This window comes from Eretmochelys imbricata, chromosome 2 (assembly GCF_965152235.1).
Source record: "Eretmochelys imbricata isolate rEreImb1 chromosome 2, rEreImb1.hap1, whole genome shotgun sequence".
Taxonomy (NCBI): Eukaryota; Metazoa; Chordata; order Testudines; family Cheloniidae; genus Eretmochelys; species Eretmochelys imbricata.
In genome coordinates this window covers 48252444-48267767 of record NC_135573.1, presented here as the reverse complement: position 1 = coordinate 48267767, position 15324 = coordinate 48252444, and the positions used below count along the sequence as shown (strand labels likewise).

The window sequence follows — 15324 nt, the reverse complement described above, 5'->3', positions numbered from 1 at the left end:
TAACATGAAGAAAGAATTAAAAAACAAAAGTAACTGACTATGTTTAATTGTGCGAAGAATACAAGACAAAACAAGAAGCAAGAATATACAAGTTGTTTGGTAAAAACTGAATTTAGAATATGCTCTGATGAGTCAACAACTTTGAAAAAAGTCAAAAAGTGTCATGTTTTAATTTCGTAAGATAAAGGCTGAGTCAAATTATGAGTTATTTTCCTCCTGCTTCAAGTGTAATTGGAAACTTTGCAGGTAGCCTAATACTTTTGCCTGAAACCCACAAATAGAATTGGCTTGGAAGGATCTCTTCATCTCTTAATTGATTTGATGCTCAAATTGTATTCAGACTCTCTTTGTTAATTTTTCTCAATCTGCTCAGACTTGTATTTGAGAATGTCATGGTTTTGTGTGTTTTAAGTCACCAAAAATTTAAGTGAGAACTTGACTTGCTATTTATGCTACAACAAACATACATCAATCCAAGCTCTAGTCTACACTAGAGTTAAGTCAACGCAAGGCATCTTACGTCAACCTAACCGTGAAAGTGTCTACACCTAAATTTCGCTCCCGCTAATGTAACTGCCCTGCTATGCTGTCTTAATAACTTCACTTCCACAGGCATCAAGGTCGCTGTAGTTACACCAATGCAGTGTAGACACTGTGTTGCTTATGTCAACTGTTACTGGCTTTCAGGAGCTATACCACAATGCCCCCCATTGACAGTACTATCGATACAAGTGTTCCTGGTTAGGACATGCACTGTTAACAAAAGGAGTGAAGCGCAGACACACACAAGTGATGTAATTACTACGGCAGCTGTATGCCAGTGTAAGTTAGGTTGACATAATTTTGCAGTGTAGACATGGCCTAAGTCAAGCAACCCCTAAAACATTATTACTTTTGTAGACCATAAACCCAGCTTTTTTAGAAGTCAGAATGTCATCCGTAGGCACCAATAATCCCTATTTATTTCTTCACGTTCCTCTCTACATGGCTCATCAATTTAGCATTCAGTTGCCACACATGAAAAAATGAAACCTTAAACAGTGACAGGGAAGCAGATTATTTTCCCCCGCGGCCATGACACTAAAAGTAGAAGCTTCAGGCAGGGGAAACAAGGGCATCAAGAAAACACTCACTGCCCACCCATAGTGAATCAGGAACCAAGCGTAGGACAGTTCAGAAAAAAACAAGCCATGTGTAACCTGTTTGGGATTGTCTGGATGGACAGAAGGCATCTAAGAAGTGGGTCACATCAGGCATTGCTTTAGCCATGAGCTCCACAGCTGTGTTTCGGGCTGATGCTAGTAAGGGCAACGTCTGGGCAGCAAGCGTCCTCATATGCTGCAGTGCTACAGTTAGCAGTGTTTGAGAAAAGGGATACCTGGGGCAGGTTAGCGTTTGTCTTCAGCCCTGTCGCTAATAGGTCTTCACCTGACCTGCACATTCTAGAACAGCGACTGGACAGGGCTCAATGGCAGCGCGGCCCGACCCCCTCCACCCAGAAAGGGGGATGAGAGAGGGTGCGAGGCCCGAGTGCGCCCAACCCCGCGGGCCGCAGGTTTACACCGGGAAGGGGTGGTGGCGGGGCTCCTGCAGGGGAAAGACCGGGGCGGTGGACAGGAGGCTTCAATGGCAGGGAGACGGGCCCCTGCAAGAATCTCCGTCCGGCAAAGACAGTCTCTCTCCGGCGGGCTGACAGGCTGGGGCAGCGGCCCGGCCGGGGCGCTGGCCTGTGACTGTCTCGGCGGAGAGGGGCGGGAAAGGGTCCCCAGAGTGCGTCTCCCACGCGGGCTCAATCTCCACCTCTCCCGCCTCCCCCCCACCCACCTGCGCCTGCCGCCGCCAGCCGCGTCTCAGGCCTCCAGCCTCCGACAGGAGCCGCTTCCCCGCCCAGGCAGCGCCTCGGCGCAAAGGCCTCAGGATAATAACTGCTGTCGCCATGATGCGCCACCCCGTGCTTGGCCCGACCCGCCCGCATCCTGGGAAACTCTGAGAGCGCCCGACCGGAAACGGTCCGCTGGCAACAATGTCCGGGCCATACGGGACCAGAGCTCCCTGTTTCGACAGGATGCGGTCAGCCCCGATAGTGTCCGAGTAGGACACATGACCTCGCTCTTTCCGTTCCGCCCGCTGGGTTCTCTGCTCTTTCCCCCATTCTTTAGAGGGAAGCGTCGTTGGGGGCGAGGCTCAAGTAGGGTCTCTGAAGTAGCAGGGGGGGGGGGGGGATTGTGATCACGTGGCCTCATCCGCCTCTGGTCGAAAAGAACATCCGCGCTCGGGAATTTCATGGCTACCCCGCAGCGTATCTCGCGCATGCTCCGCTGCGCCCGTTTGAGGGTGGAGCGGTAGGCGGGCGGGCTCGGGGGCGGAGCGTAGGGGGGCCCGTGTTATTGCTCCGCTTTCTGGTTCTAGCCGCTTCCTTCCTTGGTCCCGGGGCTTGGACCCTCAGCGCTGATCGGTGAGTGAGGCCGTGGCCCGCGGCCCGCGGGGCCTCGCCGGGCTGGGCGGCGGTGAGCGAGGCTAGGGCAGTGGGCCGCCGTGGTCTGGTGATGGGGAAAGGGGCGGATCGAGGGCAGGCGGCCCGGGGGGGGCCGCGGGCAGGGGCACGGCGGATGGGGAGCGCTGGGCGGGCGGCGGCGGCGGCTGAGGCGGGGCGCGGTTGGGGCGGGGCCAGAGCGGGCGGTTGCGGGGAGCGGAGGGGGCAGTTAAGTGGGCGGGGCAGTTGAAGAGTGGGGACGCAGGTGTGGGGAGGGGAGGGCGCTGCCCGCTGCAAACCCCTTTGCTGCGTCGGGACCCACCTGTGTAAATAACGGAGTTAACTCCCTGTTTACATTACCTGGAGGGTCCCTACTCCCCCACGGCGTAGGCCGAGCCTTTGCAGGCTGTACCTCCTGCAGAGGAGGGGCTGCCTGCCTGCGGATAAAGTGCACAGGGTGGCTGCTACTGCAGCTTAAATATTTTCCAGAAGTTGCTTTATTAAGTCTTTTCACATCCCGGGTACGTAAATGCTATTGTTATTTCACAGTTAGGGAAACTGAGGCACAGACGTTAAGTGATTAGCACAAAGTCATGACATGACTTACCATAAGTGAGTTGCAGAACCAAAAGTAAAGCCTAGGAGCGATGGCTCTGTTGTGTGTTTTAACTGGAACGTGAGGTAGTGGTTACAAGAATAATACAGACTAGCGTAGTGTGTTTTAACCTGTTGTCATTTGTGGGCCCCAAAAAAATTTCAAATGGAGGTGTGGACCCCTTTGGAAATCTTAGACAGTCTGCGGACCCCAGGTTGAAAACCACCGTTCTATGGTAACAGCAGCCTTTCGTGGACTTGTTAGACATAGTCTGCGGACCCTGTGGGGTCTGTGGATCACAGGTTGAAAACAACTGGATTAGTGTACCAGCTTGTATTGTAAAATATAAACTAAGGTTTTTGACCAGCTTCCTTTTTTAAAGGACATACCTACAACGTGAAGCTGTGTGGGACTAACTTGTGTGAACCTTAAAGAGGCAACTAGCATTATGCTTGTTCCTTGGGTAGTTGCTTAAAACTGTTTTCATTTACTTAAATTGTAAGTATTAGCCTATATATGTAGAAATGTAATACTATTCCTCTAATGTGTTTTTCCAAAACTGTTCCCGTAGAGCTGGTTGAAGAAGGACAAAATACCTTGTGATAACTTCCATGAAAAACTGTATCCCTTTTTGATGCGGGGGGAGAGGGAAATCTCAGTTTGTTTTTAGACCAACTCCATATCTTGGTGCTGTTGAAGGCAGAACTCTGTTCACACATTTTGTCAGTCTTTAGGTTTCCAACAGAGGGTGTAGGAAAAAGCTGGATATTTGTAATGCCAACCAATTTTTGAAGTCCTTGGACTTCAAAATCATACTGTCTAAACTCATCAAATGTAGTCAGTAACAAGGATCTGGAAAAATCTAGATGCCAAAATTCCTAAAACATGGCCAAAACTCATGTTGAAGCTTGCTCTTCAAGCTTCAATTCTGAATCCATGATTTGTACCAGCTGCATAGACAGTTATGGTCAAGATTTTCAGAGCCTCCATTGACTTCTCAAAATTGATTCGGACTTAGCTTGGCACAAAAATGTTTTAAAAACCCATATCTTTGGCTCTCAGTAGCTTCTGATGCTGTTGGATTAAGCATTTTAAGGGCATGTGTCAGGATGCATGGGACTTCCCAGATTTCTCTGACAGGTTTCAGAGTAACAGCTGTGTTAGTCTGCATTCGCAAAAAGAAAAGGAGTACTTGTGGCACCTTAGAGACTAACCAATTTGTTTGAGCATGAGCTTTCATGAGCTACAGCTCACTTATCATAGAATCATAGAATATCAGGGTTGGAAGGGACCCCTGAAGGTCATCTAGTCCAACCCCCTGCTCGAAGCAGGACCAATTCCCAGTTAAATCATCCCAGCCAGGGCTTTGTCAAGCCTGACCTTAAAAACTTCCAAGGAAGGAGATTCCACCACCTCCCTAGGCAACGCATTCCAGTGTTTCACCACCCTCTTAGTGAAAAAGTTTTTCCTAATATCCAATCTAAACCTCCCCCACTGCAACTTGAGGCCATTGCTCCTCGTTCTGTCATCTGCTACCATTGAGAACAGTCTAGAGCCATCCTCTTTGGAACCCCCTTTCAGGTAGTTGAAAGCAGCTATCAAATCCCCCCTCATTCTTTTCTTCTGCAGACTAAACAATCCCAGCTCCCTCAGCCTCTCCTCATAAGTCATGTGTTCTAGACCCCTAATCATTTTTGTTGCCCTTCGCTGGACTCTCTCCAATTTATCCACATCCTTCTTGTAGTGTGGGGCCCAAAACTGGACACAGTACTCCAGATGAGGCCTCACCAATGTCGAATAGAGGGGGACGATCACGTCCCTCGATCTGCTCGCTATGCCCCTACTTATACATCCCAAAATGCCATTGGCCTTCTTGGCAACAAGGGCACACTGCTGACTCATATCCAGCTTCTCGTCCACTGTCACCCCTAGGTCCTTTTCCGCAGAACTGCTGCCTAGCCATTCGGTCCCTAGTCTGTAGCGGTGCATTGGATTCTTCCGTCCTAAGTGCAGGACCCTGCACTTATCCTTATTGAACCTCATCAGATTTCTTTTGGCCCAATCCTCCAATTTGTCTAGGTCCTTCTGTATCCTATCCCTCCCCTCCAGCGTATCTACCACTCCTCCCAGTTTAGTATCGTCCGCAAATTTGCTGAGAGTGCAATCCACACCATCCTCCAGATCATTTATGAAGATATTGAACAAAACCGGCCCCAGGACTGACCCCTGGGGCACTCCACTTGACACCGGCTGCCAACTAGACATGGAGCCATTGATCACTACCCGTTGAGCCCGACAATCTAGCCAGCTTTCTACCCACCCTATAGTGCATTCATCCAGCCCATACTTCTTTAACTTGCTGACAAGAATACTGTGGGAGACCGTGTCAAAAGCTTTGCTAAAGTCAAGAAACAATACATCCACTGCTTTCCCTTCATCCACAGAACCAGTAATCTCATGATAAAAGGCGATTAGATTAGTCAGGCATGACCTTCCCTTGGTGAATCCATGCTGGCTGTTCCTGATCACTTTCCTCTCATGCAAGTACTTCAAGATTGATTCTTTGAGGACCTGCTCCATGATTTTTCCAGGGACTGAGGTGAGGCTGACTGGCCTGTAGTTCCCAGGATCCTCCTTCTTCCCTTTTTTAAAGATTGGCACTACATTAGCCTTTTTCCAGTCATCCGGGACTTCCCCGGTTCGCCACGAGTTTTCAAAGATAATGGCCAATGGCTCTGCAATCACAGCCGCCAATTCCTTCAGCACTCTCGGATGCAACTCGTCCGGCCCCATGGACTTGTGCACGTCCAGCTTTTCCAAATAGTCCCTAACCACCTCTATCTCCACAGAGGGCTGGCCATCTCTTCCCCATTTTGTGATGCCCAGCGTAGCAGTCTGGGAGCTGACCTTGTTAGTGAAAACAGAGGCAAAAAAAGCATTGAGTACGTTAGCTTTTTCCACATCCTCTGTCACTAGGTTGCCTCCCTCATTCAGTAAGGGGCCCACACTTTCCTTGGCTTTCTTCTTGTTGCCAACATACCTGAAGAAACCCTTCTTGTTACTCTTGACATCTCTCGCTAGCTGCAGCTCCAGATGCGATTTGGCCCTCCTGATTTCATTCCTACATGCCCGAGCAATATTTTTATACTCTTCCCTGGTCATATGTCCAACCTTCCACTTCTTGTAAGCTTCTTTTTTATGTTTAAGATCCGCTAGGATTTCACCGTTAAGCCAAGCTGGTCGCCTGCCATATTTACTATTCTTTCGACTCATTGGGATGGTTTGTCCCTGTAACCTCAACAGGGATTCCTTGAAATACAGCCGGCTCTCCTGGACTCCTTTCCCCTTCAAGTTAGTCCCCCAGGGGATCCTGGCCATCCGTTCCCTGAGGGAGTCGAAGTCTGCTTTCCTGAAGTCCAGGGTCCGTATCCTGCTGCTTACCTTTCTTCCCTGCGTCAGGATCCTGAACTCAACCAACTCATGGTCACTGCCTCCCAGATTCCCATCCACTTTTGCTTCCCCCACTAATTCTACCCGGTTTGTGAGCAGCAGGTCAAGAAAAGCGCCCCCCCTAGTTGGCTCCTCTAGCACTTGCACCAGGAAATTGTCCCCTACGCTTTCCAAAAACTTCCTGGATTGTCTATGCACCGCAGTATTGCTTTCCCAGCAGATATCAGGAAAATTAAAGTCACCCATGAGAATCAGGGCATGCGATCTAGTAGCTTCCGTGAGCTGCCGGAAGAAAGCCTCATCTACCTCATCCCCCTGGTCCGGTGGTCTATAGCAGACTCCCACCACTACATCACTCTTGTTGCACACACTTCTAAACTTAATCCAGAGACACTCAGGTTTTTCTACAGTTTCGTACCGGAGCTCTGAGCAGTCATACTGCTCCCTTACATACAGTGCTACTCCCCCACCTTTTCTGCCCTGCCTGTCCTTCCTGAACAGTTTATAACCATCCATGACAGTACTCCAGTCATGTGAGTTATCCCACCAAGTCTCTGTGATTCCAATCATGTCATAATTCCTTGACATCACCAGGACCTCCAGTTCTCCCTGCTTGTTTCCAAGGCTTTGTGCATTCGTATATAAGCACTTGAGATAACCTGTTGATCGCCCCTCATTCCCAGTATGAGGCAGGAGCCCTCCCCTCACAGACATTTCTGCCTGTGCTTCCTCCCGGTATCCCTCTTTCCCACTTACCTCAGGGCTTTGGTCTCCTTCCCCCGGTGAACCTAGTTTAAAGCCCTCCTCACTAGGTTAGCCAGCCTGCTGGCAAAGATGCTCTTCCCTCTCTTCGTAAGATGGAGCCCGTCTCTCCTTCATGGAACACCATCCCATGGTCAAAGAATCCAAAGCCTTCTCTCCGACACCACCTGCGTAGCCATTCGTTGACTTCCACGATTCGACGGTCCCTACCCAGGCCTTTTCCTTCCACGGGGAGGATGGACGAGAACACCACTTGTGCCTCAAACTCCTTTATCCTTCTTCCCAGAGCCACGTAGTCCGCAGTGATCCGCTCAAGGTCATTCTTGGCAGTATCATTGGTGCCCTTCATCGGATGCATACCGTGGAAACTGCAGAAGACATTATATACACACAGAGACCATGAAACAATACCTCCTCCCACCCCACTGTCCTGCTGGTAATAGCTTATCTAAAGTGATCATCAAGTTGGGCCATTTCCAGCACAAATCCAGGTTTTCTCACCCTCCGCCCGCCCCCCCCCACACAAACTCACTCTCCTGCTGGTAATAGCCCATCCAAAGTGACAACTCTCTTCACAATGTGTATGATAATCAAGGTGGGCCATTTCCTGCACAAATCCAGGTTCTCTCACTCCCTCACCCCCCTCCAAAAACCACACACACAAACTCACTCTCCTGCTGGTAATAGCTTATCCAAAGTGACCACTCTCCCTACAATGTGCATGATAATCATGGGAAATGGCCCACCTTGATTATCATACACATTGTGAAGAGAGTTGTCACTTTGAATGGGCTATTACCAGCAGGAGAGTGAGTTTGTGTGTGTGTGGGGGAGTGGAGGGTGAGAAAACCTGGATTTGTGCTGGAAATGGCCCAACTTGATGATCACTTTAGATAAGCTATTACCAGCAGGACAGTGGGGTGGGAGGAGGTATTGTTTCATGGTCTCTGTGTGTATATAATGTCTTCTGCAGTTTCCACGGTATGCATCCGATGAAGTGAGCTGTAGCTCACGAAAGCTCATGCTCAAATAAATTGGTTAGTCTCTAAGGTGCCACAAGTACTCCTTTTCTTTTTGCTGATTTCTCTGAGGACAGGCACTAGCTACATTTTGTCAGTAGAAAGAAAAAGAGGACTTAGAGACTAACAAATTTATTTGAGTATAAGCTTTCGTGAGCTACAGCTCACTTCATTTGTCAGTAGGTGACTATTTAGGGGGTGGTGTCCAAATATTTGGCTAGATCTATTTGAAACAAGTTGAGTTTTTAGACTTCCAGTAAACTCAGTCTGACGGGCTGAATCTGACACTGGCTCAATACATTGTCATCTAATGGATATTTCAGTAAAACAGAACATCATGTTCTTATCTTACTGTTCAGAACAAAAATTGCTAAAAGTGACAAGTTTTTAGAGAATGAAAATGTAATCTTTCTAGGATTACTGTTGAAATTGCCTGAACTTTGTTTCGATTCAGGTTTTTTTTAAAAGGTAAAATTACATAAGCTCACGCTGGTTTTGATGTGCTCTGTTTCAGCTGAGTAGAAAAATACTCAGTGTGTAGCTGTCTAGGTTGAAATGTAATCATAGGTAAGCAACAGACTTGCAGAAGTAATGTAGCATATGGCATGGTCTTATTGCAGCCTTGGTATACATATCACTTCATGTTACACTGTTTACGGATCCCAAAAATCTTGGATTGTAGAGTAATTATGAAAGAAATTCAACTATCCTCGAATCCCCAATTAATCTTCCCCCAGGTAAACCATTTTCATACAACAGAATCTTGCAGCAACTGGATGTGTGCATTCACGTGCTGCCTAACTGTGTTTATCAGTAATTCTGGGTGAATTGGCCAGCTGCTCCTATGAAGAGTGGCATTAGTAGTGCTTGAAGCAATGCATTTGAGGATGCTCATAAATCTTGGAGAGTCACGGAGGCGTGGGGCACAGGTCACTTGCAGGCTGGTGGGTCTGTCTATATAGTAAGATAAGCATTATGACTAAGGCTATGATTTAATCCATGAGTATTTTTCATAAAAGTCATGGATGGGTCACGGGCAAAAAACAAAAAATTATGGCCCCATGACCTGTCCATTACTTTACTAAAAATACTCATGATAGAATCTTGTGGGGGGCGAGGGGGAGGAAGGGTGTTGCAGGGGAAAGCAAGGGGTCTGCTGTATGGAGAGCCCCAGGAGGCCACTGCCGCTCTGGTCTCTGCCGGGGGTGGGGGAGGCGCGTAAGCCCCGGGGACAGCCGCGTTGGCAGCTCCTCGGGCTGTCCCCGGGGCCACCAGAGCTGTGGCCAGTGTGGCTGGCTGTGAGACTGTCCAAGCGGCTGGCTACAGAGCTGCTCTAGCAGTGGCCGGTGTAGCTGTCCCTAGGGCCACCTGAGTATCTGGCGCCAAGGCCAGCTGCTTGGACGACCCTGGGGTCAGCAACACTGACTGCTGTGTTAGTCATGGAGATCGCAGAAAGTCATGGAATTCACAACTTCCGTGACAGACACGGAGCCGTAGTTATCACCTTTTTCCAGGAAGACAGCATGTGGCATACTACACTGATGGCAAGGGTGATGTGTGGCTAGCTGCCATGGTAACTAGCCAAGTATTTGTGTGTACAGGGTGAATGAAAATCAGTGATTTAGAAAAATTAAAATTCAGAGTTTTTAAATTTAAATTAAATGCAGTTTATTTTTAAAAATAAACGTATTTGAAATTGACAACCTATGTTAAGACTTGCACTTATAATCAGAGCTTAAATTTGTTGGAGCTGTCCAGAGCAGAGCTCTGGTACATATTTTCAACCCCTCCAGAGTTTTTATAGGATGTTGCAGGGGCAGGGAGGGTATTCTAGGAAGTACTCTGAGAATTTAAGCCCTGTTTATAATCTAATGAAAACATTTAAATTAAACTCAAAGTATTTAGTATATGTTTGCTGCCATCCTTTAAAGAAACTTAAATCTCTGACCTGATGATGGTCACCTGGAACCAGAATTTGTTGAAATGCTATATTAGCTTTTGGCAGCAGTAGCCTCTACTTCAGGTACAGATGGAATTTTTTTTCAGTTGAGTTTATTAAACTAGCTCAGTTCAATGGGTAGTTCAGACTTAAATTGGGAATTAGAAAAAGCAGACTGGAAAAGGAAAACAAGCTTTCCTATGAATAAAAATCAAGTTTGAGAGGATCAGGTTTAGAAGTTCTGAAATCTTGAAAGATACTGCCCAGAAACGACAGTTCAGTTCACCAACTGCAGATAATACTTTTCTTGTTTAAGAAATCAGTTAGTTTTAAACGGAAAACATGTTTTGATGAGCTTTTGATAAACTTTTTTTCTTGTGTTTCCAGAACATTTAAGGTAGTTGTGTTTTAATTTTTAAAAGTTTATGCATGCTGTTTTTGCCCCTTTTTAACTGAATTTGATTTTCCATCCAAGCAGTTTGACTCAAATCACAAGTAAAAATGTATCTATTATAACTCTTATTAAATAAGAAATATCATTCAACATTTTTAACAAAATGAAAAATTAAGAATCTGAATACACGTAAATTGAGCTATATAATTGCTTAAATAAGCATATAAGTAATTGATTGTAAATACTTTGTTTTTAAAATTACTTTCGTAAACAAATTGTCACCAATTGGTATGAGAGACTATGCACAGCAATCAGGTGTCTTGGCTTAGTAATTTATATAGTGACACCAGCTCTTGGTGCTTTATGAATGAAGATGATCCTTGCTCCCAAAATCTTAAACAAATATCAGCGATGATACAAGAAAAATGTAATATGAGTAGTTTAGGTTTGGCACACATTTTGTTAGTTCCAGGTTTTTTATGACAGTTTTGATATATAACTGGATTTTTAGTTGAGGAGATAAGAGAAACTGTATAGCTAACATATCTAGTCGGAAATTGGAAGAAGTTGTGTAAATAAATTTGCCTTATTTTTAGTTGCAATGAATTTCTAGTCACCATGAATATAAAAGGTATCTATTTACATTTCTAAAAAGCATTTTCTTCTCTGTCTCTTTTGACCAGCCATTTTGTCATTTTTCAGAGTAACAGCCATGTTAGTCTGTATTCGCAAAAAGAAAAGGAGTACTTGTGGCGCCTTAGAGACTAACCAATGTATTTGAGCATAAGTGAGGTGTAGCTCATGAAAGCTTATGCTCAAATAAATTGATTAGTCTCTAAGGTGCCACAAGTACTCCATTTTGTCATTGTCAGATCCCTCTTCTTTCAGCTGTTTCCCTTTGCAGTCCTAACTTACCTTTTGGATGCCCCTCTGCCTGACATCATACTACACTCCTTCACATGTACCCCAAAGTGGTATTTCTCAGAGTCTGTTCCCAAATTCATTCTAGATTACTTTGTCCTCCTGTCTGTTCAACCTTTCTTTAGCCAAGTAGTTCTTTGAATTTGCAATCCCTTCATTTTCCACGTGCCTTTCTATTGTCCAGGGAGGGGCAGGGAGTTTTAGGATGCTTCTTGACTCCATTCTAATGTTTACTGTCCATGTCAAAAAGCTGTTAGCCTTGTGGCATTCTAACTGTTGGCAATTTCTCTTGAGTTTCAAAAAAATGGAGCTCATACAATAGATCCACACTCAAAAATATGATTGTGATGGACTGTACCCCATGTTCAGCATTTTTACAAGATGATAAATATTGTGCAAAGTATGCTTTGTGAGGTATCATTTGAAAACTCATAATCTACTGAATGTTATTGTCCTGGTAAAATATGTGTGTCAGCATTGTATGTAAAGTTATAAGATTCTACTGTATAACACTGCTATAATATGCTCCAAGTTTAAGAAAACCAGGCAAAGACCAGTTTTTCAGAGACAAAAACACTGGTGCTCCTGTCAGATATCAGCATAATCAGATGAACTATAATGGACTGTCACCTAGGTAAGCAGCTGTTCTTTGGCAGGAAGGTGGGTGTGAGCAAGAACTTTACATGTTGACAATGGAACAGCTGGGAGTTTCCGTGTAAATAGACTGGCTGTTGCCTGAACCTCAGCTGGAGATAATCCTCCAAGAGGGTAGACGGGTATAAGAACAAGAAATAATGGCCTTCAAATCAACTCTCTACCCTCATCTTTACTCACTGCCCCTGTAGTGCTTGAAAATCAAAGGAAGCATCATTGAACTGGGGGAGGGGTCCTGGCAGGGAGGCTTTTCATCCAGTACAGACTGCTGTAAGCATATGGTGAGATAAAGCCTTTGCTTTGAATCCATTTAACTTGCTAAGTTAGGTGTTAGTTTTCATATTTTTATTTGTAACCAATTCTGACTTTACTTGTAGTCACTTAAAATCTATCTTTTTGCAACTTGTTTTAACTAAACCAGTATGTGTTTAGATTGAAGTGTTGGGGAACCTCTATTTGAGGAAAAGTTTGTGCATATCATTTTCCATCGGTGAAATGGCCAGATATGATGTGTCTGCCTGGGTTCCCTTGTTTGTGTATCATGAGAAGCATGTAGGAGGTCTATGTGGTGGGCTCATGGGGGATGAGTTTGTAGAGTTTCTCTAGGTGGTGTTTTGGGAAGGATTTGATGATATCCTTAATTTCCTGGGTAAATTGTGGTATGGGACTGTCTTTGAGTTCTTTATAGTAGGTGGTATTACAGAGTTGTCAGTTGGGCCTGTTAACGTAGTTGTCGCTGTTGAGGACTACTCTGGCATCACCACAGTCTGCTGGTTTGATATCTGGTGGTTAGATTTCAGGGACTTTATGGCTGGCCTCTTGCTGATGGAGAGATTATAATGGCTGTGATGTTTAAGGATTTCACAGTCAATTTTTTTTTTTCCTGAAGCAATCAATGTAATTGAGTCTGGTTTCGTCCTCTATGTGGTGTTCAGTCAGATTGCCAGTGGAGATGTGGTAATTGTGAGTGGTGGTGTCATTAGAGGCAAATGTCCCTACAGACCAAGACACACCAATTCAACATGGCACCAGACCAGATGCAAACAGAACAACAGATGCAAAACCTGCAGATGTATATTTACTGCTACGTTGATCAACACTCACCCACAACATACCTTTCAAGATCAGTGGACCTTACGCATGCCTATCACAGCATGTGGTTGTGACCTTATCTGATTAGAGTATGACCATGCAAGTCATTGTTGCTACCACTGTTATATAATTGCAACAAATCTTATACAAAGTGTGACTTATGACCAGAAAGGGTTAGACAGCTTGCTAGCTAATTGACCCATATTCAGCCCTTAGAGATGTTTTGGTAGATAATGTTTGCAGTTTTGTGTGTTTACGTATATACTGTTAGAGGTTGACAGTGTAATCAAACAGTCCGTCTATGCTGTTTTCTGTTAAGTCAGAGCTCAAAAGGAAATATTAACATTTAAATGAACTGTAAACATAGTGATATCACAGTATTCATCTCTCTTTAAAATGTATAGCAATTCACCTGCGAATGGTGGAAAAACGGGCAATTGCTTTGTGTTAATCTGTGTAGCTAACTATCGGTAATGTTTAGGAAATAGGTCTACTTCAGTCTCCATGATTGCCTGTTGTTTGCCTAAGGACTCCAACCTGTCAAGAGAAGGGCTGGAATTGTATAAAAACCCCTTGGGTCCTGATCCTTTTTATCTCAGATCTGCTTGATGCTTCATGCAGAGGACGTGTAAATCATAAGGCTGAGATCTCCAGTCCTAATCTGGATCACCCTGAATATGAACATTGGACTACAACCTATGGACTAATTCTGAAAACTGTTTGCAACTACAAAGCTCACCATCTCTGCTATGAATCTGATCTCAGAACTGTACTCATGTCTGTATGTATATTGATCTTTTAACCAATACTTTTTTTTAAATACGTTTTAGTTTATTTAATAAGAACTGGCTGTAAATGTGTATTTGGGTAAGATCTGAAATATTCATTAACCTGGGTGGTAATGTGTCTGATCCTTGGGGATTGGTAGAACTTTTTTATATGATGAATAAGATTTTTCAGTAATCCTCATCATATTTGACTTGGGTGTCTGGGTGGAGCCTAAGACTGGGTTGCTTTAAGGGAACTGTGTTGTTGGCTTCTGGGTAACTAGTAAGGTATTAAAGAAGCTGTTTTGTGCTGGTTTGATAATTCTAAGTATTGGAATGGATTGTCTGCCCCATTCTTTGCAGTTCACCTTAATTGAGTAACTCCAGTGTGGCCCCCTAGGAATCCTCGTTACAGTGGTGTACCTCATTCAGTGCAGCAAGTGCCTTAACAACTGCTATGTGGGTGAAATGAGACCATCTCTGTGCTCTCAAATGAACTCACAGGAATATCATAAGACACAAACACCCTGTCCCGTATGGGCAAACACTTTTCACTAATAATCACTCTATATCTGACCTATCAGTCTTCATCCTCAAAGGAAAACTGCACAACTCTTTCAAAAGAGGAGACTGGGAGCTTGAATTCCTAACTCTGCTAGACACTAAAAATCATGGACTCAATAGAGACACTGGATTTATGGCTTATTACAGCAATCTGTAAACCACTAACCCCCGTTTTTGTCCTATGGCTGCGGACATGGGCCACTCTTCCTTGAATGGTCCCTTTAGAATATTTGTTAACTACTTATGCTAAACAATCTGTTCCATCTTGCATTGAGCTGTGATGCCCAAAGTTCCTTTTCCAGACCTGAAGAAGTGCTGTATGTGGCTGAAAAGCTTTTCTCTCTCACCGGCAGAAGTTGGTCCAATAAATGATATTACGTCACCCACCTTGTCTGTCTAATATCCTCGGGCCAACACATCTACAACTACATTGCTTACTGAACAAATCCAGTATATTCTATTCATTGAACTAAAGCTCAACTAATCTCATATTCTTCTGACAACATAGAATGTTAAGCTCCAAACTTGTTGAGTCATCTAAGTGCAAATAGTATTGGCTTTCTTACTTCAGTCAGAGAAAGCCTTTACCCAGAAATGACTGCCATAAGCTTTACCAAAACATTCCAAAAATATTCCTTTGGTTTGAAAATAAGCATGGAGACTTTTAGCTCAAAGTAATTTTTTTTCCCCAGAA

General features: G+C 44.8%; 2 protein-coding genes across 4 annotated transcripts in view; one reads left to right on the top strand and one right to left on the bottom strand.

The window, feature by feature from the left end:
* The window catches only part of RMDN1 (regulator of microtubule dynamics 1), a 31621-nt gene extending 29519 nt beyond the window's left edge, over positions 1-2102 (bottom strand). The window contains 3 exon segments of the mRNA XM_077810055.1: positions 1825-1987; positions 1989-2011; positions 2013-2102. Of these exon segments, the coding sequence (XP_077666181.1) occupies positions 1825-1987; positions 1989-2011; positions 2013-2102 (276 nt within the window).
* A 267-nt stretch (positions 2103-2369) lies between these two features.
* Positions 2370-15324, top strand: part of CPNE3 (copine 3) — a 68055-nt gene continuing 55100 nt past the window's right edge. Inside the window, exons 1-2 of one of the 3 annotated variants that reach the window (XM_077810050.1) lie at positions 2370-2455; positions 13209-14080. The gene's annotated coding sequence lies outside the window, so the exon portion shown is untranslated. The remainder of the gene's footprint in view (positions 2456-13208; positions 14081-15324) is intronic. The other 2 variants (XM_077810053.1, XM_077810051.1) reach the window with 2 other exon arrangements.